The sequence below is a fragment of the Balaenoptera ricei genome, chromosome 7 (assembly GCF_028023285.1).
Source record: "Balaenoptera ricei isolate mBalRic1 chromosome 7, mBalRic1.hap2, whole genome shotgun sequence".
Classification (NCBI taxonomy): domain Eukaryota; kingdom Metazoa; phylum Chordata; class Mammalia; order Artiodactyla; family Balaenopteridae; genus Balaenoptera; species Balaenoptera ricei.
In genome coordinates this window covers 59,912,949-59,935,716 of record NC_082645.1, presented here as the reverse complement: position 1 = coordinate 59,935,716, position 22,768 = coordinate 59,912,949, and the positions used below count along the sequence as shown (strand labels likewise).

The following is a 22,768-nucleotide window of genomic DNA, read 5'->3' as shown; positions in this document are numbered from 1 at the left end:
AAACGAAAGGTAAGACTTTTTCTCTTTAAATTTTTCTATTAATATAATTGTAACTATGTAATAAAATGACTTTGTTATGGAATTAAAGATTACTGAAATAGTTTTAAGGTGAAACTAATAAACTTTATTTCTTCCTTTTACCTAACAATATTTTATTTTTAATTCACTAGGCACCTAATACATTTGTTAAATTTGTCTTTAAATTTTGTTCTATAATGACACTTTTTCATACACAATAAATGACAAGACAGAAAAACATTTTATCTGCATAGCTTACACTGGGTACTTTGGTTTATATCTGATTGTTAAAAATTATAATAGGAAGTGACACCACATTCAGCAGTTTTCTATAAGTAGGAACCTCAAAAACATTAGTACCCAAGCTAAATGATTGGGGAGAGAGTGTGTGTGTTTTAACTTTTCAAAACCAAACCAAATGCATGATTATTTAGACTGTTATTGCCATCAACTGAAAGCTAAAGTAAGGAATCATCATTCAGTTGCACTATACATGTAGAAGGAATATGAAATCACACACACACATGCACACATATGAACTGAAGTCATAGGACTCATGGCCACTCCAAAATTACGACTTAATTCTACTAGCCTTGGTGTGAAAATTTCTTACTAAAAATCCTATCTTTTATTTTTAAGATTTCTTTTTCTCAAATTCAAGTTTTCAGGAAAAATATTCAGCATATTTTATATTTTCTTCTCAATTCTCTTTTTTTAAGAAAACATATATTCTTTTTTATTATAAAGATTGCTGGGTTTTCCCCCAAGAAGGATAACATAAAGTTTTAATGACCACTGTTATATGTCTTAAACATGCAGTATAGTTTTTTTATAAATATGGTTTTTAAAAAGATTATCTCTAGTTGAAGCAGCTTTACAATATTAAGGAAATTTTAAGGCAGTTACTCTTAATTCCACTATTCTACTATAATTGTTTTTATTTCACCCAGTGTGTATATTACTTTATATAGTTGTGATTATAATACATGTACAGTTTGGGGATCTGTTGTTTTAACCTCATGCTATTTCATATATACTTTTCCATGTTGTTGCATAAACTTCATATCTATCATTTTAAATGTCTGTATAATATTCCTTTGAGTTACCATACTTTTTCCATTATCCTATCACTGAGGTTGTTTCCAGTTTTTTGCTATTATATTTGGTATTCCAGTAAATACTGTTGTACAGATACTTCTCTGTACAGAACTTCTCTGGGTTTTTTTTAGTGGCTTCGTTACAATAAATTCCCAGAGTATAATTTGCAAGTCAAACAGTATGAACCATTTTCTTCCTTCAGTAGTGGTGGTGGTGGTAGTGGTGGTGGTTGTTAAATACCTGATTACTTTCAGTTTGTTTGTTAGTTGTCTCTATGCTTAAATTCTATTGTAATTGTATTTGTTACTTATAAACCTGAATGATTCTTACTGCTGTCTGTTGGGTTTGGGTATACATGAATCAGACTCTTAATATAAGAACCTCCATAAAGCAGCTGGTCTGGAGGAAGTCCCCATAAATATAGTAGAAACATTTTATAGGTTTCTATGGGGATTCTGTAACTGTACAGTGGAAAATCTGTTCTCTTGGGGCTAAGGGTATAATATCCCCCTCACCTAGCAGTTAAGAAAATGAAGCAACATAAAAAACAGTGTAAGGAAGTTAGAGCAATTTAAGAAATAACTAAATCTATTAAATACTCAGAAAGAAGCAAGTTAAACTAACAGTTTAAAACAAATGCGTAAGGCTGAAAACCATATACGCTCTCTTTGTCTCAGAGCTTGATTTTTTTACAGGGAAATGGACTGTTCTATTTTCCTTCTTATATTTTTTAGAAATTCATAGATGAGAAACTTGTGCCCAGCCTTAGTAATACTATTTTTTCAATAAGTGATTTATTGCCTTTAACGTCATAACTGTCATATAATAATATTCTCTATATATTTATAGGTACAGAATATAAAATGTAGTTATCAGCTCCAAGTTATGTATGTGATTGCTCACATATATTAAGTCAAAGCAAAAATTTGTTCTAATCTCATTCATTAAAGCAAGTGATAAAGCTGTTTAGTGATTATTTGGGTTGTAAATGATTGGGTTTTATTTGAAATAACAGTGGTTAAATTTTCATCTGTGAAACTCTGATTTTTACATTATCATATACTTTTCCTGGGAACTTCACTATACCAGTTTTGATCCTTCTTAAATGTAATTTCTCACCTTTCAGTGGTGTATTTATAGCCAGGTCACTGGAATATACCCTCTCATATCTGATTGCATAAACATGACTTAAAATAGTACTGAGCTTATCATCATTCCACCCAAAGCAACTCCTTATTCTGTCAGTGTTGCCCCCACTTTCATCAGTACTCAGTTTTAATACCTTGGAATCATTCCTGACTCTCATTCTTCTCCCTTCAATATCTAGTTAATCTCCAGGTTATAACTATAGTTTTCTTTCAGTGTCTCTCCCTCTACTCTGCCTTTCTGTTTCCCATTGCCACCACCTTAGCGCTGGGACTCATTACTCCTAGACTACTGCAACAGACTTGAATTTTGGGTATGTGATTTCTTTATTGTTAAGAAAAATGGTTTATTCCAGGAAACTACATCACCTACTTATAGTCTTACCTATTGCAAAAAAAGAAACATAGGCTTTATAAAAAACAAAACAAAACAAAAATCACCTTTTTTCTATAAAGATGTTGCTTCTATTCCAAGAAAGATATTTTGGTGGCAGGAAATAATATTCTTTCACATAGAGTAAATTCTGAAACTGAAAATACTTATAGAAAGTGCCAGATCTTAGAAAGATGACCTTCTTATATGCTATATCAAGTAGTCTATCATTTAAGCATAAATGAATCCATATACAGAAATTAAGGCAGCTAATAAGAATAGTACAAAAGGAGTATGAAAAAACTATTAAAGAATTCCCTGTTCATAAATTAACAGAAAAGCAAATAAATTTAGCCTTAGAATGAAACACAGCAAACCATACCAGCACCCAGATAAACATGCACCATGGTGCTCCTGGGACACCACTTAAGCAGTTATCTCCAGAAGGTGGCTGGGGCTTGCAACACACCCAGAGTTAGAAGAACTGTAGGCGCTCCAGGGTTGCACCGGCACTGTCACAAGGAACATCTGACACAAAACGTATTCATTGGCCTTGGAATTTGTTTGTGTCATTTGCCTTTGACTAAGCTAGAATGAAAGAGTTATCCCTTGTCACTCTTTTTCTGCCTTCTTCAGTTATAAAGCATGTTTTATAATCTTCATTTTTTGAAAGGGATCACATGCAGTGGTCAAAAGAAGAAGAAGAAGCAGCCAGAAAAAAAGTAGAGGAAAACTCAGCTGTGCGAGTCCTTCTGGAAGAACAAGGTAAAGCAACTACATGTTGTATCTCCTGGAGCCTGGCTTTCCTGTTTGCCCTTCCACTGATTCAGTTCACACCTCAGTCTCTTTTCCTCCTAATCGTGCCACTACTTTAGAGAGTTCTTAGCTTCTACCTTTGCTAATCTACTTGTTCCTTTGGGAGAATTCCCAGTTATTCCAGTGTAGTGGAACCAAAGTTAAAGAAATAAATTATGTATTCACCCTATAAGTATAATCTCTTTCGATAGTCATATTATTGCTTTCTCTGGGAGATACATAAGGGTGGCATTTCAAACAAGATATGAAAACATAATTTAAAAATTTTCCTTTGGTTATGCATCTTTTAGTATGCTGTTGTGCACTTGACCTGCTAGGAATATTCAACAGATTCAAAAACTTTGAGCAAAGAAGGTAAAGTCATATCAAAATGTTTCTGGTCTTTTATTGAACATAAAGTTTCAATAAGGATTTGAGGTACTTTTCTTGGAGGCCTTTGATATTTAGAGTTTAATTTAGGTAAGGCCTTGCCAACCTTCAAAAATGGCTTCTAAAGTATTGGCCTATGCTACAATTACAAAACCAGAAAATAACAAGTGTGGGTGAAGATGTGTAGAAATGAAACCCTTATATGCACTGTTAGAGTAATTACAAAATGGTACAACCTCTACTGAAAACAGTATGGACGTTCCTCCAAAAATTAAAAATGGAACTACCATATCATCTAGCAGTCCCACCTCTGGATATATAGCCAAAAGAATTGAAAGGGTCTTGAAGAAATATTTGCACACCCATTTTCATAGCAACACAATTCACCATAGCACAAGGTAGAAGCAACCCAAATGTCCAACAGATAAATTGATAAATAAAATGTGGTCTCTTCATATGGAATATTATTCAGCCATAAAAAGAAATGGAACCCCTGTCACATGCTATCATCTGGATGAACCTTGAGGACATTATGTTTAATGAAATAAGCCAGTCACAAAAAGACAAATACTTTATGATTCCACTTATATGAGGTACCTAAAGTAGTCAGATTCATAGAAACAGAAATTAGAATGGTGGTTAGCAAGGGCTGAGGGGAGCGGGGGGAAACACAGAGTTGTTTTTTAATGGGTATAGGGTTTCAGATTTGCAGGATGAAAAAGTTCTGGACATCTGTTTCACAACAATGTAAATATACTTAACACTACTGGGCTCTTCACTTAAAAATGGTTAAGATGGTAAATGTTATGTGTTTTTTACCACAAATTTTTTTTTAAAAAGCACACTAAAAAAAAATTTGGCCTCTGTCCTTCTCAATGCATAGCTGGGAACCGACAGGCAGTTGGCCCAACACTTACACTCTCTAGAGAGGATTTTCCTACCTTTTTTTTCTTAAATGATTTCTCCTTTAAAACAGGTTGATTTTTTTTTTCTTTAAAAAAAACAGAAACAGCTTATTGAAGTACCAGATACCCATAGAAATTAACACAATTCATAAATAAGTTTTCATAAAACTCAGTGAATTTTCCCAACACCCACTTTAAGAAACAGAATATTACCAGTAACCCAGAAACTTCCTCATGCTCTGTCCCAATTACTTTCCCAAACCCCTAAGGCTCTACAAACAGCAACCACTATTCTGGCTTCTAATACCATAGGTTAGTTTTGCCAGAACAACTTGGTTCTGGTCATCATCATTTCTCAATCACTCATGTAGCACTGTCAGTGTACCTGTTAGATAGAATGAAAGGCAGTAAACTATGGCCAGGGGCCAAATCCAGCCCACTGCCTATTTTTATAAATAAAGATTTATTGGAACACATACTCATTTGTTAACATTGTCCATGGCTGCTTTTGAGCTATATCTACAGAGTTGAGTAGTTGCAACAAGGACCTTAGGTAGCCCACACAGACTACTTACTGTCTGGCCCTTTACAGAAAAAGTTTGCCAACCCCTGAGATAGAATTTTGTTTCCAGATTGATCAGCTGTCCTGAAACTCCCCAGAGAAAGATGTTTGCATTCCTCTGTGCAAGCCAAGCGTAGTGAAAAGCACTAATCCCACTGGTAGTTAACTATTGTTCTGGTGACTTTAGTCCACACTTGAGGCTAAGGTTTGAAGCAAAGGTAGCTGTTGAAACTTGAGCTAATGAGACAGCCCTCATGAGCTGCCCTTTGCCAGTGAAGGGGGCAGTGTGGCCCTGTCTTATGCTCTGGCATCATTTGTTATCCCTCAGAGCTAGTTTTCCTTCCTTACTGTAAGCATGAATATGTCCTGGAGGATAGACAAGAAAGAAGAGCACCTGGTCCACAGGAGAACCATTCTATTTTTAGGAGCTCCAGCCATGCAGTCCCAGAGTGGGATGTGGCCAGGGAGCGCTGGGGCTGGATTTGAGAGTGCATACCGGTGGCAGTTCTGCTCCCAGATCAGCCCGCACTGCATTCCTTTGCAGGAACTCCGTCACACTGTTTCTGAGGAAGTATAATTCTGCTTCTTTGCCAGCAGCTGCACAGACATATTTTCCACATTACTCAAGCTTCTGCTAGCGGCCACCTGGATGTGACAGAGAGAGTCAAGCCTGAACAGAATTAAAAGATATCAGTCATCTTAATTCTTTTCCAGGAAGTTAAAAATGATCCACAGTATATTTCCTGAGAATATGAAAAACCAAGGATTTTTTTTTTTATTCATGCTCTTTTGAGTATTTCTGTTTAGAACATAAATAGATGAGCAGTGCTGATAATGTTCCCTTAAAGGGCTCTGTACGTGGCTGCCTATTTTGGCCTATTTATGTTAACAATGAACTTGAGTGAAGCTAATGAGAAGGTTATTTTCAGGCCTTGGAAACCACAGTAAAGGAAAATGACAGTTCCCACAGAACCGTAATGTGACTGAAATAGAAAGGTGGTGACTGGCCTCTCTCTATAGAAGCGGGAAAAGCAGGCTGAAGAGGGCTGATGGTACTGCTTTGAAGCATTTGGTTTGCTTATTAGCATGTGCAGTCTGTTTCTGAGCAAGTTTTCTGGCTGCCGTGGAGACACAAAACGAAAGAGTTCATTTTAAAATGACTCAAAGTGATCAAGGCTTCCGCTGGGACCCCTCTGCGTCCTCCCTTCCTACCTCCCCCCACCCCCCCACTCAGTGCAGTGGACTTCACGCATGTCAGAGAACTGCTACAAGGAGAGGAACACACCCAGTGAGGATGACCCTTACATCACACTTAAGCAAGGTTGCACAGAGCAGCAGTTGAGCATGGCAAAGAAAGAAAACTTCTGTCCTGAGGAACTGTGTTGAATGACGGGACATTACAGTGAGAGTAGATACCTACCCAGACACCCAGTCCAGTCTCCACCAGGGATCATCGACCTGCTAGTCTGCAGAAGCCTAGGTGAGGCTTCTAATTGGAAATCTAATGTCTCTGATGAATATGGGTCAAGGTGAATAGATCCGTTTAAAAGCTCTATTCCCAAACGTTGTGAAAACCCAAAGGAAGCTGTGACCCGGTTCTTCTCCCACTGCCCCTGTTAATCACCATCTCTTCTTATCCAGGTGGGTCCTAAGTCTTTGAAAGAGCCAGTTTTCTCCCATCATAAAGTATTCCATTTGCAGAATAGTATACGGCATGAGCACTGTCTACTGATTTTATCTTACTTATTTTAATGCCACTGGGAGAAAATACTGGTTGTTCTCCCATGCTGGCCAACTCTCTGGCAAGTTTCTTTTGGTCTCTGTGTGTCAGTCTCTCCTGTCACTCCCATTTCCCATTTGTCACCTATTGTCTCAGTCTTTGGTGAGAACTGAAGTCCGGAAACACCCTCACAATTCTGAAAATAAGAACTTATCCATCACAAATGAGACAGTCTTTTGCTGTACAATGGTTGACATATTCATTCCTGTGATTAACATGTAAAGCATCCAGGCTCTCATTAGCAATATTTCTTTCAATTAGATGCCCAGATTAATGAGTTTTAATTCCACATTTCCTTTTGGTAATTTATTTTAAATTTTATAATAGCTCAGATTTCTTTTTAAAGCAGGTTAATTCAGAGAAATGAGAAAGATACATTTGGCAGTTTTTGAGTTAACATGATTATAATTTCCTAAAAACATCTCCAGTGTGTTATATCTCAGCTGGTAATTTAGCAAATGTAATGGGTTTTTTAAAGTTAATAACAAATGCAGCTGCTGTTTTTACTTTAAAATACCCTTGTAAATAACTATCTACCTAGGATGAGTTATCTATGTCAAGGAAAATAGTAAGAGAATTCCACTATACCTTCCTTTGTGAATACCTTACCACTTGAGAGTGTCCTATGTGAGAAAAAAAAAATAGAGTAGCTAAAAGTTTTGTGTGCTGATAAATTTAGGGTACTTGTTTGTAGGTCAGCTTTGGTTGTTAATTTCATACACTGCTCTTAGAAGTATACTTTAAATTTCATAACTTTAAGAGTTTTCTTTTATTAGACAATTAACTTTATCAGTGACATGTGGAAATTTCCAACTTTGAGAGCTCAGGTGTTTGTGTAATTGCTGTGCAAAAATAGCTTTAAATTGCCTTTTGTTACATTGCAACTTAGAATAAATTTTCATAATTCATATTAATCATATCATATATGTCAGATACATATACATGGTTTAATTCAATTTCTTAGTTATATTCAGTGTGATTCAGGGTGAATTCTGAATATTTAAGTATGGTTAGTGTGTCATAGTCCTTCTTCCCCTCAGCAGTATTGAATTTAATAAATGAATAATTGAAAAGTTGCTTCATCTGGCTGTGGTTAAACAGATCACTACATCCCTTTTACAGCTGTTGGCAGAGAGCAATTAACTCTGAATTGGCAACCTTGGAGAGTAAAGGGAAAATTTTCTCCTCCAAGAAAAATTGATCATTAATATACCTGTTTAGAAAATCAGTTGGACAAGATGAAGACAGGGCAGATTTCTCTACACTATAATCTTTTATCATTTTTGGCCTGAACTTGAGTTGAGTGAACAGCAAGATTAAACTAAATTTTTCACTCATGGTCAGAAAAGTTGCTCTTCCAATTCCCCTGTTATCACAGATACTCTTGCAGTTCAGGAAATTAAATTATATGCTGGAGGTGTTTACCTTGTCTCATAGCCATAATTATGAGTTTGATTGAGCTTCCGTGGGGTCTCAGAAGCTGTTATACATTACTGGGAACTGTGGAGTTGCCAGCATTGATTGAAGGTACTGCTAAAAGCACAACTTAAAAAAAAAAAAAAAAAAGTTCCAGCTCATTAGCCTTTATCCCAGCCTATCCTGTTTTGTTTCTGTTTTGTTGCTGTCCCACAAACCCATCCATTCTCATAGAGCATTTTATGTTCCTGTTGCTCATCATAATTTCATCATACAATCTTGCATAGTTTATTTTTTATATAATTCAAATGGGGTTTAATTAAGTCTGTTTTTCTGATCTGTCTTTATGTAGGTTCACTCCAATCAGCATTATTTTTACTATTTGGTTATACTGATTATAAGTCATACTGAGGTTTTAATTTCAGCTTGATGCTTCATAATGAGAGGAAAGTACAAAATCAGATAAACATTATTTTCAGAGATATTTTGCAGGGGGTTAATCTTGATTTTGTGTTAGGAAGGCAGTATAGTATAATGGTTAAGAGCATAAAGTCTGATAGAATTGGTTCAGGTCCTGGCTCTGCTGGGTGACCTTGGGCAAATTTTTTTATCCCCTCTGACCTTGAACTTCTTTGTCTGTAAATCGGAAGAACATGTCTATCTGAGAGGTATTATTAGGATTAAATGGGAAAAAAAATCCAAGTAACATTTGACATAGTGCCTGGCACAAACACGTAGTATGTACTATTGTGCTGCTGTTATTGGTACAATGATTTATGTGATGTTTGGTTTTTTCCTCCTAATTCCTGAGTGGGAAATACTTGAAAAAGGCTTGAAAGCGTATATATTAGCAGACCTTGACCATCATCTTTTAATAGTACTCAGATCCTTTTTAAAGATTGGATAAGCTAGGGTTGAATTTAGGTGCTTGGTATATTTGGTACCTGAACCAGATTCTAGTCACCTCACTGCAGATTCATTTTCTTTATAAACTGTAGAAATTAAACAGTAGTACAGGCTCATATTTATGACAGCAATCTGATCCAAGATTTTGCAGTTTGTAAAACTGAATGTTTAATGTTCTTCATAAATTCATGGGAATTAATAGGAAAGTACATAGACTTTTTAGAGCTTAAACATAGAGATACTCTAATTCGGGGGTCCGGCCCGTGGCCTGTTAGGAACCAGGCCGCACAGCAGGAGGTGAGCAGCAGGTGAGCGAGCGAAGCTTCATCTGTTGCTCCCCATCACTCCCCATCGCTCGCATTACCTCCTGAACCATCCCTCCCCCCACCCCCCGACCTCCGTGGAAAAATTGTCTTCCACGAAACTGGTCCCTGGTGCCAAAAAGGTTGGGGGCCGCTGCTCTAATTCAACCCCTCATCAAATGAGGAAACTCTTTGGGCAAGTAGAATGAAGAATTCAACCAAGATTCTTTATCTTCATGTAAGATGTAGATAAAACTTTGCAAAAGAAAGAACTACCTAATAATCGTTAAATTATTACCATCACTCCAAATTTCCATCTGATGTTTATAAATGAATATAAAATAAATTTTAGAGTTGCAGTCAGTGTATAGACCATTCTGTGTGAATATTTTCTCTTAATATTTTTATCCTTTAAATTTTAATTGCTACATAAGATTACTCTGTTTTGACATGCATGGTTTGCTTGGTCATTCCTATGTTGCTGGCTGTTTGAGTTATTTCTACTTTGTCTTATTATAAATAGCACTGCTATGAACATCTTTTCTTTCAAGTTACTCCCCTGCTGTCTATCTCTTCCCCTGCCAATTAATTCCGAGGGGGATATTCCCACAAATTAATCACTTATATTACATTCTAGTTACTTATAGTTAGGTTCAAACTCACTTCACAAGTAACTTGGTATTGGAAACTCAAATGCTAGAGATTTGACTAAATATAGGTCTTCTTAGGTGGGTCACTTTTTATTAAGCAGAAAAATCTTTTACCAACATAGAGTGAGTTACAAAGAGAGATCTTAAGATAAAAGGAAGAAGAGAAGGTGCGAGAAGACCCTGGGGAAATTTGACGGTTTCCTAATTCCTCCTGAGTCTGATTTTTGGAATGTTGTTTTGTTTTCTTACACAGTATATCAGGTACACTCCAATTTTTAAAAGTAGAGCTAGAACTATTTTAAAGATATACAGCATTTTTAGATTAGTGATAAATAGGCTTCCTCCCATTAGTGCAGATGAGAGCATGTTTTGGACTTCAACATCACATAATTCTTTTGTTACAGAGATCTACTTTCATTTCTCAGACCTTAAATACAGATGGGAGTTTCTGTCTTTCTAGCAGTCCTGCTGCCAGATACAATTCAGCCCTGATGGGAAGGAAGTCTTGTGGCCAGATGGGTGGAGATCCATTGTACAAGGCCATAAAGATAAAAGTGGAAAGAAAAGAAAAAATATAAGGGCTTCAGGACAGGGTTCTGTAACAGAGACAAACCTGACTATAGGCAACTGCTTGTTCTGAGGGTAAGGGCTTCTTTAAAATTCTCAAAGAAATGAGTCTGTTGTTTTTAGTTTTAGTTTATTTTTGGAATAGATTGTAATTTCTCATGGATCAAAATTCAAATGAGAATTCTTCCTCAAACTCTGGTCCCCAGCCACTCAGTTCCACTCTTTAGAGGCAACCAGTACTACTAATTATGTGATTATCCTTCCAGAAGTATTCTGCCCATATAGCAGTAAATATGTGTATATACATACATGACTGTTTTTCTGTGTATGTACACACATGAATTTTTTTCTTCTTTTGTTTCTAATAAATAGTTGCATCATATACTTACTGTTCTACATTTTGCTTTCTCACCTAACATTAAGTCTTGAAAATTATTCTATATTAATGGAAGGTTTTTAAATTTTTTTGAAGGCACTTTAGAAATGTCACATGTCTACACTGGGTGAAAGTAATTCCTAACCCAGGGATTAGGTCTGGTATGTAATAGTATCCAAGAAATGTTTCTTGTGTGAGTGAGTGAGAAAGTGAGTGAATTAATGATTATACAAATTTAAGCTGCAGATAGAAAGAGGCAGAAAGCTAAGAATTGCCTGAAGGTCTGAGGCTGTTGACCTAACCCTGATGCTGGGACCCAGGGTAATCGAAGGGATGACATCACAAAATGCATATCTCTTTTTAAATTGCATCAGAAATTCTCTTTAAGGCTTCATATTAGGAGATGTCAATAAGAAGAGGTGCCTCTGGAGGTGGGTGAAGAATGGAGTTACGGGATGGCCCAGGAGTCAGAACATACGGTCCTGCTTCTGCTGTGACAGGGCTGCAGGACCCGGACAAGTGGGTTCATTTCTCTGTGTGTCCTTTCTTCAAACGTGAAACAAGGGGGTTGGAGTAGATTATTTCAGTGGACCGTTCTAGCTCTAAGATTATGTCATTTATTATTCCACAATTTCCTGTTTGATTACCAGTTTGCACAGACATTTGTCGTGTTGAAACTGCATTTACAGAGACATAAAAAATGAGGTATCATTTCTCTAAGATAATAAAGAGCCTTACAGGTTATTGGTAAAAATGTGATCATTAAGATTTCAAGATTAGACTGTAGAAAGCAGTGTGCAATGATTATATTCCTCACAAAAATTTATTGGCTAAACTATTGAGACAGAAGCAGACTTACCAGGGTAAGCCCAAATACCCCACACATTGACACATTTTGTGAGGATTAATACTCTGTAGTTTTAACCTTTAAAAGGTAAAAAAAAGTCAGATAAATAAAAATTATTATAATATTAAAGTTATTCGATAGTAAATATAATTGTTATAAATGAATAGTATATGTAATATATTTAACAGTATTTAATTATTAAATATATTTCATTATTAAAATAGTAACTAATGATAAATATAATTCATAGTAAAATAAATCTTTTTTCTTCTCTTTATTTTAGTGAAGTATGAGAGTGAAGCTAGTAAATATTGGGACACATTTTATAAGATTCATAAGAATAAGTTTTTCAAAGATCGTAATTGGCTGTTGAGGGAATTTCCTGAAATTCTTCCAGTTGGTCAAAAAACTGAAGAGAAGGTAAAAGAATTATCGTGGAATCATGTAAAAGTTCATGCTGCAAATTGTTTCTCAAGAATGCACTGCCCTACTATGCCTGAAGAAAAAGATCATTATAGAGAAAGTTCTGGCTCATCAGATGGTCAAAACAAAGCAGGATCTGATTTTTCCAACCTAGACTCCAAAGAACACAGAAAAGGACCTCTGAAGACTGAATTGTTTCCTGGTAGCAACGCCACTTTCAGAATCCTAGAGGTATGGTACTGCAGGGGCAAAAATTTTTTAATGTACATTCCATACTACTTTAATAATGATCCAGATTTTTTAGGGGGGAAAATGATCAAATCTAACTATTAATTAAGTGTTCATATACTTTTGTGCATAAAAATTATTTAAGGGACTCATATCTTTAATTAGTCAGGTTTTAAGTTTGTGATTTAAATTTTTTTTAATTTGTCTACTTTAATTTCTAACTTGAAGGATGTTTTAAATACCAATAAAGTTTTGGCCTTAATTTCTATCTCTTTCTGTTATTACCCACTTTTAGGTGAAATAGAAATAAGTGAAGTATGTAATTTGCTATAATCTGGTGTAGACCTTGATTTTCTATTTTAAAAAATAAACCTTTTCCTTCTGATTGTAAAGATAATATATACTGATTACAGAGAATTTGCTGAAGAGAAAGAATAAAATAATCTACAGTCCCATAAACAAGGGATTTAATTTAACCACTGTTAACATTTAACTGACTTTTTTCTCCTTTTGTTTATACTGTTTTGTATAGTTGAGCTATACTCTACCTGCATTTTGGGGTTTTGCTTTGTTTGTATTGAACATTATAACATAAACGGTTTTCCCTATCTTTAAAAATTCTCTATAAACATTTTCATGGCTGCAAAATACTTTACTATGTGGAATACTATGATTCTACTTACCTGTTTTCACTTGACTGGGCATTTAAATTGTTTTCAGGTTTTCAACAGCAAACATCTTTGGGTATAGACTTTTCTGCATTTTCTTTTATTACTTGGGTTCAATTTACTAGTTCATAATTTATAAAAAAATTTTAATACTGTTAAAATATATTGCCAAATTGCTTTCTAAGAAGTTGTACTAATACCAATTCACAGCAGTGTAGGTCTGTTTCATCACACCCTTACTGATTGGAATATTCTTATTTTAGTGCTTTCTGCTTTGTTAGACAAAAATTATACCTTATTTTAATTTGCATTCCTTTGATTGTTAAATAGGTCATATAGTCCTTCAAACGTTTAGAAGTCATTTGTACTTCTTTTGTGTTCTGTTTATTTCCTTTATTTATCAGATGCTTTTTAAAAAATGAGCTCTGCCCTTTATCATATTTAATGCAAATGTTTTTTTCACAGTGTGTTTGTCACCTTTTAATTTGGTTTATTTTGAGGTTTGGTATGTAAAAATTTTAAATGTTTCCATAGTCAAATTTCTCAGTGCATATTATTCTTGTGATTTATTTCATTGCTTTTGAGTTTAGAAAACTCTCCTATACCCAGAGATCCAGTAAATTTCTTTTAGTTTTTTTTTTTAATAAAAAAAATATGACATTGGTGAGGAAAATTTAACTTTATTTTCATGATATTTGTTTACTCTTTGATTTTAGGTTGGCTGTGGTGCTGGGAATAGTGTTTTTCCAATTCTGAACACTTTGCAGTGAGTTTTAGAGTTTTCTCCTACAAAATTCTACATACGTATGGGAGGTTGAGAAATTCTGGGAAAAAGTTGTCATGTATATGCCAGTAGTGTTCTTGTTCCCATATAAACAATGACTAAATGAAATTTCAAAAGAAGTGTCTTGGTCTGAGCGTCTAATTTCATGTGAACTGAGAATTACTCTGAAAATAATGTTTCACAGGCATGGGTTGTCCACCATGAGTTGAAGTAATTTTTTAAGCTTGTGTTTATGTGGATGAGGGAATAAGAAGAGAGTAAGAGGTTTGATCCTTCCGCTAAGCTGGGAATTGCTGAACTTTAGAGATTTATTTACCCCTCCAGGTTACTTAGGTGTCATTTTACACATAGAGAATTGAGTTTAAAGCTTACACAAAATAAAGTGTAAGCTTTAAACTCATTTTATTTTGTCATCACTTCTGGAGCCACACCCAGCATAAAACCTTCCTATGTCAAATGACTGTATCTAGACTTGAAATTGTTTGGAGTTATAGCACCTAACCCTAAGATTCAAAAAGGCAGAAGTAGGTGATAGGAACAAAGATGTTCTCCTGACCTGCCCTTCCCGTTCACCACCTCACCTATGCGTTTTAGTAGGTGAGGAAGAAGATACACCTTACAAAACTTTAACACCTTTTACCTATGGCTGGTCTGTCAAGTCCCTATTTTTTTTTAAGTTTACATGATAGCTTTCCCGCTATTTTTCCATTATAAAATCAACATAAGCACGTTGTAGAACGTTCCCATTAGAGGAAAATGGGTTGGGGGGAATCACCCATTATTCCCACCACCATAGCATAGCTGCTGACAGAATTTTTGTTATAATTCCTTTCAGTCTTTTCACTATGCCTATTTTTAAATTTAAGAAAGTTTTTTTTTTTAACTTTCCATTGTGAAAATGTAAAAGCATTCAGAAAAACTGAGTAATACAGTGAATTCTCATACACCCACCACCTTGTTTCAACAGTTACTAACATAAGGCCAACATCATGACACTTTAAGTACTTATGATGGATCTCCAAAAAGCAGGACATACTTCATTACTATTATAAACCTAACATAATAAAAATTAAGTAATTCCCTAATATCATCAAATTACCAGTTAAAGTGTCCAGCCAGAAGTGATGCTGGCCAGTTTGCGGTTCTGAATGGTGTTTCTCTTTCGGGACTTATTTTCTTTGTTTTCCCTTTTCCAATTTCTGGGCCAAAATTTCCTGTTCTTTTATACCACATAGCCAGATTCCTTCACCCCAGTGATCTCTGAACTTGTAATACACATAAATCTACTACACTGGCGGTTGATTATGTGTTACTTTATGACTCATCTCAAGTTATTATTTTGCATATCATTTCTTTATGTCTTATTTCTTCAACTACTATTCATATATTCCTTGAGGTAAAGAGCATATTTTACTCTAATCTGATTTTTCAGGTAGCCTAACAATACAATATAGATAGAGCTTGGTACATACTGACTGATTAATATCTCTGGTTCCCCACTTGTTAGTTGTATTTTTCCCTCTTCTACTTCTCCCTCCAACTAATAATTGCAAGCCCTTGCCTCCTCACCCCCTGACTCTTTCTTTGTGGATGTGTCTTTTTTTTTTTTGCCTCATATTCATATTTTAGAAATCACTGTAGCTCAATAACCTGAGATAATTAATTCATCTTTAAAAGGCAACCAGTGATTAGCCTTCCAAAGGGAGGATTAGACTTTTTTTTCCTACCACAGAAATTGTGTTTTATTACTTTTGGAGAGGATAGGATTAATGTTTTACATTTTTAGAATATTTTACCATAATTAGACCTCTGGAATTGAGAGGTCATATCATTCTCCAAGGATCATTTAATTCTTAAACCCCTTGCCAAGAGAGTGCTTGGTGGTGTGGTGGTAGTGGTGATATTTACACCTGTTTGCTGGGAGAAGGGCCAAGGCAGTCAGCCGTTTTTACTGAAAAGCTCTGGAAAGTCATTGGGTGATCACAAGACCAACTTGGGTTGCTGATGCAGTGGGAATTCAGTTTCAGAGGTCAAGCTGCCGTCTGGTAGGACACATGGCAAATGGCACATGCCTTCCTTTAGCTTACTAGACTGTTCTGTATCTTGTGAGTGTTTAGTAACTACTGCCCAAAGATAGACTGCATACCTTTCATAATAGCTAGATGTGCCAGTGTCCAGAGAAGCATTTTGAGCTATATGGAAGTATTTATAGAACCATGTTAATTTCTTAAGTTTTTAAGTTCCTGGAAGGCAGAGGCAGATCTTCCTTTAATGATGATAACAATGATGATAATGATGATGGTGATGATGATAGCAACAATAATAAGAATGACTAACATTTATTAGGTGCTTACTCTGAGTCAGGCGCCTTTCTAGAAACTTTACATATATGAGTCCATTCAATCCTTACAACCAACTTAGATGCCATATTTATCTCTATTAGGAGTTTGGGATTGACATATACGCACTACTACTATATTTAAAATAGATGACTAACAAGGACCTACTGTATAGCACAAGGAACTCTGCTCAATATTCTGTAACAACCTAAATGGGAAAAGAATTTGAAAAAGAATAGATGCATGTATATGTGTAACTGAATCACCTTGTTGTACACCTGAAACTAACACAACATTGTTAATCAACTATACTACAGTATAAAAGAATTAATTAAAAAAAATAAAGATGAGGAAACCAATTACAGAGAGATTAGATGACTCTTCCATGGTCACCCAGCTAAGTGGTAGAGCCAGGATTCAACCCTGGGCAGTCTGGTTTCAGAGCCCTTGCCCTTAGCCATCATACCACATAGTACTATATGTATCTGAGTGTTTTTTGAGACACTTCAAACATGTGTGACCAACCAACAATTACAAGTCACAAATATATGGATTTCATAGGAAACAATAAGGGTATATATGCTGCAATAAAGCACAATTTTTATATGGGATGGATGAGAAAAGACAAGCAGCACAAGTTTTAACTTTGATTCAGTACTGGTTAACTTTTCATAACCAAATCCTATTCATGATACATTAATTTATTTGGACAGATCTTAATTTGAATGCAAACCCCTAGTGCCACAGAATGGCACTATATTTGAATACTATACTATATATGAATATTATACATGAATGTAGTATTCATCAATGAGTAGCATTTAAGAGAGTAATGTGAGCCTGGGTGAGATTTTGCTAAATGCATATTTGTGCTTATATTCCGTATTTATTTAGAAGTCCTCCTTGCTTGAAATGCCTCCCTGAATCAGATTAGAAGTTCTAATTATGTGCTTCAAAGCCCATATAGCCTGTCACACACTGGGCTCTCAGGATCAACTCTGCTTCTCATCCCTAGCATGTGACTCCCACTTCTAAACCCTTTCCCCTTCTCCCCACTTAGCAATGCCATCCCCCTCCTTCAAAATTCTTAAGACTTTCACCTGAGGGTGCCTGCCTTATGCACACTTCTATAGAAATTGTATATGTCCCCAACTAGGCTATAAAATCCACAAGAGCCAGGACCATACCTTTAATTACTGTTTAGGACATACTGATCTCTTTCTGTGATTCAGACACACTACTAAGCAAGATGATGCAAGGATCTTTTGCTAATAGCATACAAGGTATGATTAGGAAGGGTACTGACCCACAAAATTCAAAGTACAGTTGACCCTTGAACAATGTGGGGGGTTAGTCCACGAATAATTTATAGTCGACCCTTCGTATTTGTGGTTCCTTCTGTATCTGCAGATTCCATCAACCACGGACCATATAGTACTTAGTATTTACTATTGAAAAATATCCATGTGTAAGTGGACCTGCGAAGTTCAAACCTGTATTGTTCAAGGGACAGCTGTATGTGCCTGCCCATTAGTAACCATGGCTCAGCCATCGTTACTGAATTTCAGGTAAAGACCAAATAGAACTTGTCTAAGTTCAGTGGAGGCCAATTAAAATTAGTCAGGATTTTCATATGGGTAAACATCCCCTCCCCAAAAAAAACCCCTGAATTTGCTTACTTTATTTACATATTGTAGGTAAAGCAACTGAGTCTCGGAGAAGTTAAGTCAAATTCAGTGTTAATAAGTGGCAAATCCAGGATTTAAACACAGGTGTAATTGGCTCGCAAATCCCATACTCTTACTAGACAGTTTTTATTAGACAGTTTCATTTACTACTTTGTATTCTAATGCTTGGTCCATATATAAGGCTCAATAAAAGTTTGAAAATCACTTGAAAAGATAAGACTATATTAGTGTTTTATTATTTTTTAGAAGTTGTATTTACATGCTGTTAATATAAACATATTAATATTATATTTAACAGCACATAAATGCAACTTCTAAAATATATATATATATACATCATCATCCGTGCATCAGAGCCTCTGTGAGAGGTCCAGGAGCAAATGAGAAACGTACACACGGGAAGAGAAACGAAGCACCAAAGGACACAGGGGGTTGAGGGTCCTTGGAGAGGATAGACCTTGGCTAAGCTAAGAGGAGTTACAGGCCATGCTGGCTGGAGGCAGACAAGAAAGAGTGCCTGTGAGGGGTAGGAGGAAGATTGAGCAATGCTGATGGATGGCTTTGGAGGTTTCCCATGGGAGAGTATGATGGGATATAGAGCAAGTAGGCCCACATAATGGAGGGCCTTAAAATCAGGGCAGGAATTTGAAAGTCACCCTGTAATTGATAAGTGTTTGAGATAATGTTGGTTCAGAAACAACATGAAGGCATCCACACACCACTGCAGAGAACAGTGTCTAAAAAGAAGAAACAACAAGCCAAGTGTCATCCAAAATTCTGTTAAAGAAATATAAGTTCAAACCTACACTTTCCTTTCTTCTGTAGCTTCAGCATATCTGGACTCTAGATTTAAATATTTCTTTCATTTTCATAGGAATGCTCCAGAGTTCTTTCTTTATTGTTGTGATTTTGCTTCTGGAGCTGTGGAGCTGGTAAAGGTATGCCTTATATTTTCTTTAAAGAGAGCTATATTAAAAAATCTAATTTTTTGCTGTTGAAGTGATTATTTTTTAATGTAACTGCATCAAATGTAATCTGTGACCATTTTTAACTGAGCTTTTACAATTTTGCGAATCATATCATCAACTGATGCCTAAGATGTTACCCTAAAACGATAGAAGTTGTTTGGGATTTAATATAGAGTTCAAGGGAGTGGTTCCTACAAGGTGGTATTTATATTTATGTCCCTAGAGCTTTACACACAGTTTGGCACATAGTAGGCACTCATTAAATTAAAACTTTTGAAAAAAAATAAAAAAGGTCTGAAAAGGCATATATTACAAATCTAAAATGTCCTCAACTGTAAGGAAAACAGTGGTGGGAACCGGGCCTTATTTGACCAATTCCCAAATGCTAGTAAGCATTATCATAGCAAAAAGAGGTAATTTTAGGAAATGGAAAAGGAATGGAAATTCTAACAAAAATGTATAGTAAACACATGGAACATAATTTCTGATAATAAGAGTTAATAGTTTTTCGTTGTAGACATTTTCTAAAATACTGAAAAGCCTAAAGGGGAAGATAAAATTTACCTTATAATATGCTTTTTTAGAGTCCTAGAGTGAATCACTGTTAGTATTTTGGTATATATCCTTCTAGTGTTGTTTTTATAGGCAAATTGTGTGTGTGTGTACTCTAATGTGGTTTTTTAAAATAGCATCTTTATTGAGGGATAGTTCACATACCATAAATTTCACCATTTTAAAGTATACAATCCTGTGATTTTTAGTATACTTAGAGTTGTACAGCCATCACCATTACCTAATGTTGATTATGCACTATAGGATATTTATATATTAATGCCAAAGGAGGCATGGAATAAGCAGTGAGAGAGCCGAGGACCATCTCATTGCCTCTGAAGTAACACAGGGCGGGCTTCCAACAGCGCTGCCTACTGACTCAGAAAGACGGCCCTACTCCACTTTCCAAGCTAAAGAGGGATTGCAAAAGAATGTTTGTTATCAAGTCCAAGCGCTAGACTTAAGTTTTTATGACAGCTTGAAATAACCTAACAGAATACCTAATCCAAAAATCAAATTTATAGAAGAAAGGCACTGGAGAGAAGTTAAATGGACCTTTTTAATTTGAGAAAAATACAAGAAGTCTGCTAACAACTTTTTTTGTCTTTTCATTCCTTTATCATGACAGTCGCACGCGTCATACAGAGCAGCCCAGTGCTGTGCCTTTGTTCATGACGTTTGTGACGATGGCCTACCCTACCCTTTTCCAGATGGGATCCTGGATGTCATTCTCCTCGTCTTTGTGCTCTCTTCCATTCATCCTGACAGGTAAATGAAGACGAAAGGGCAGAGCAAATGTGTACAGCCCCTTTATCAGGAGTGGCTTTCAGAACTATCAAAGCAAAAATGACAATTCTTGAGTTTATTATTTAATGAACTACATTATGTATAATATGCAGCCTTTTAAATGCAGTTTTTCCTTTCTTCAGACTTTCAGAAAGAAACTGGTGACACTACTTCTTTAGTGAGCTTTCTGTCACTGTCAGAATGAAGTAAGCATCTCCTGGCAAGACACATACCTATTAAAAGTGACAGAGCTTCAAGGAAATTACAAATTCAGAACAGCCTAATAGACTCCCAAGAGGGAAATTGTACATGGTGATCAGAAACAAACATCTTTGATTTAGCATCTTGCTGAATGTTCATGAAGAGGTGGGCTGTAAATCTGTTTGGCTTCACACTGGTCTGTCGATGGGCTTTAAAATATTTGTTTTAAAGAAGCCCACTAGGGAATTAGGGGTTATCAAGATTTGCCAGATTAACCTCGGACCTTTATAATCTAAGATTGCCCTAGTGCCCTCATTTAAATATTCATGACTTAAATATTTTTGTTCACATAAGGTTTTGAAAAAATAAATACAGCTTTTCTCCAAAGAGGAAGCACAAAGAGATATTACCAGCAATTAAAATGATCACTTTCCTTAAAATTTTGCCACCTTGTATGTATTAAGATACATGTGTGGTAAGTGTCAGGGGTTGTGCCTTCATAACGTTTCTTAAAATTGGGTTTTCGTGATCTTCTGGTAATAGATACAGACTTGGCATCAACCACTTTTTGTTTGGTGAGTGTGACTCTTTCCCAAAGAAATCGAGTATTGTGTCCTTTCTTTGCTGTTATAAGGTCACTAGAACCCTTTACAGTCCTTTCACTTCTCATTCAGAGATGTGCACTTTGATTACTTATGGAAAAGCAAGTTAGATTTCCAAATAACGAATGAAATATATAATTGCACCTGGTGAGATATATCAAGTTTCATGAAGTTACTTCCTCCCAGTTTCTATAACCTATTTCTTTCTGCTAATCTGTTTATACTGTTGGCATTATTCAGGTACTGGTAGAAGGATGTCATCTATGTATTTTGTTTCACAGTTAAAAGGATGAATAGTAAAAAGGATAGAGTAGGTGGATAGTGAACAAGATTTTCTATCTGACATCTATAACAGGAAATGTTTAAATTCAAAATAAGACCTCAAAAAGACTATTTGAATTAGTTTAGATAATGTATTTTTGTCATGATTTGAATTGAATGTTAAAGAGAAGGGGAAGCAGATATCTTGGAAAGATTGTTTTTATAGTACATATATTCATTCTATTTATTTATTATAAAATAAGTTCAGATGTATCATGTCAGTAGCTACTTTCTTACCTACGTGGAAATGATCTAAAAGTGAGGTGAATGAGTAGAAGTTGGGTAATAGTAAGTGAAAAGTAAGGCAGTATCTTTAGGGTCATCTAGCACTGTGGTAGTAGATTCAGCCCCAGGAAAATTCTAGAAAAATGGCTTATTGCCAGCTTGGAAAAGCAATTCAGCTAGACCTTGAGTCTTGGGGTCCCAGCTCAAATGGGAATAAACCATAGAAGGCTACAAAAAAAGAGGTAGCTGTCCTTCTTGTTATTGAAATAAAAGTATAATATGTTTTCTAAAGATCTAAGTATAGAATAGTCAATAAACACTCATTTTTTTTTTAATCTCTTCTTTTCCTTCTCCTCTCCCTCCATCCAGCAATAGGTGAGGATAGCAGAGTTGGCCCAAGTCAGATAAAAAAAGAAAAGGAGCTTTCCCCCATTCTTGTCCATGTCACCTGCAGGCCACTCCCACCTGCATTTCTCAGGAACTGGCTCTGGAATTGCATTATGAGCCAAGATGGGCTGATAAGAGAAGCAGCTCCCCACCTCTTGCCTTCACCTGCAACGCAGACTTTAAAGGATAGTTGGGAGGAGAGGATTTGCAGAAGGAGGCTACATTTTGAAGTGTTTGGCTGTTTGTTTTTTTGTGTTTTCGTTTCATGCTTGTTTTGCTAATAATTGCAGAAAGAGATTTTTTTTCTCTGTACGTAAAACATTTATCCGGAAAGTGAATATTTTAAGGTTTAGATATGGTTTTCTTTAATTGCCAGATTCTAAGGATATAAGTGCAGTGTGAAAATAACCTGTAATAAAATAAACAAGGAAAAATACTTTTCTTTTTCTCTTTCATGTACTTATGT

At 35.6% G+C, this 22,768-nt stretch overlaps 1 protein-coding gene across 7 annotated transcripts in view; it reads left to right on the top strand.

Moving 5' to 3' along the window:
• METTL8 (methyltransferase 8, tRNA N3-cytidine) overlaps nucleotides 1–22,768 on the top strand; it is an 85,766-nt gene that overhangs the window by 50,149 nt on the left and 12,849 nt on the right. For 5 of the 7 annotated variants that reach the window (XR_009504118.1, XM_059927246.1, XM_059927249.1 and 2 more), the window contains exons 4-8: nucleotides 3,308–3,399; nucleotides 12,414–12,784; nucleotides 14,166–14,215; nucleotides 19,135–19,198; nucleotides 20,409–20,548. Coding sequence is in view for 6 of the 7 variants with exons in the window: in XM_059927246.1 (XP_059783229.1) it covers nucleotides 3,308–3,399; nucleotides 12,414–12,784; nucleotides 14,166–14,215; nucleotides 19,135–19,198; nucleotides 20,409–20,548 (717 nt within the window). In the remaining variant the exon portion in view is untranslated. Of the gene's footprint in view, nucleotides 1–3,307; nucleotides 3,400–11,579; nucleotides 11,715–12,413; nucleotides 12,785–14,165; nucleotides 14,216–19,134; nucleotides 19,199–20,408; nucleotides 20,549–22,768 lie in introns of those variants that run through there. The other 2 variants (XM_059927252.1, XM_059927251.1) reach the window with 2 other exon arrangements.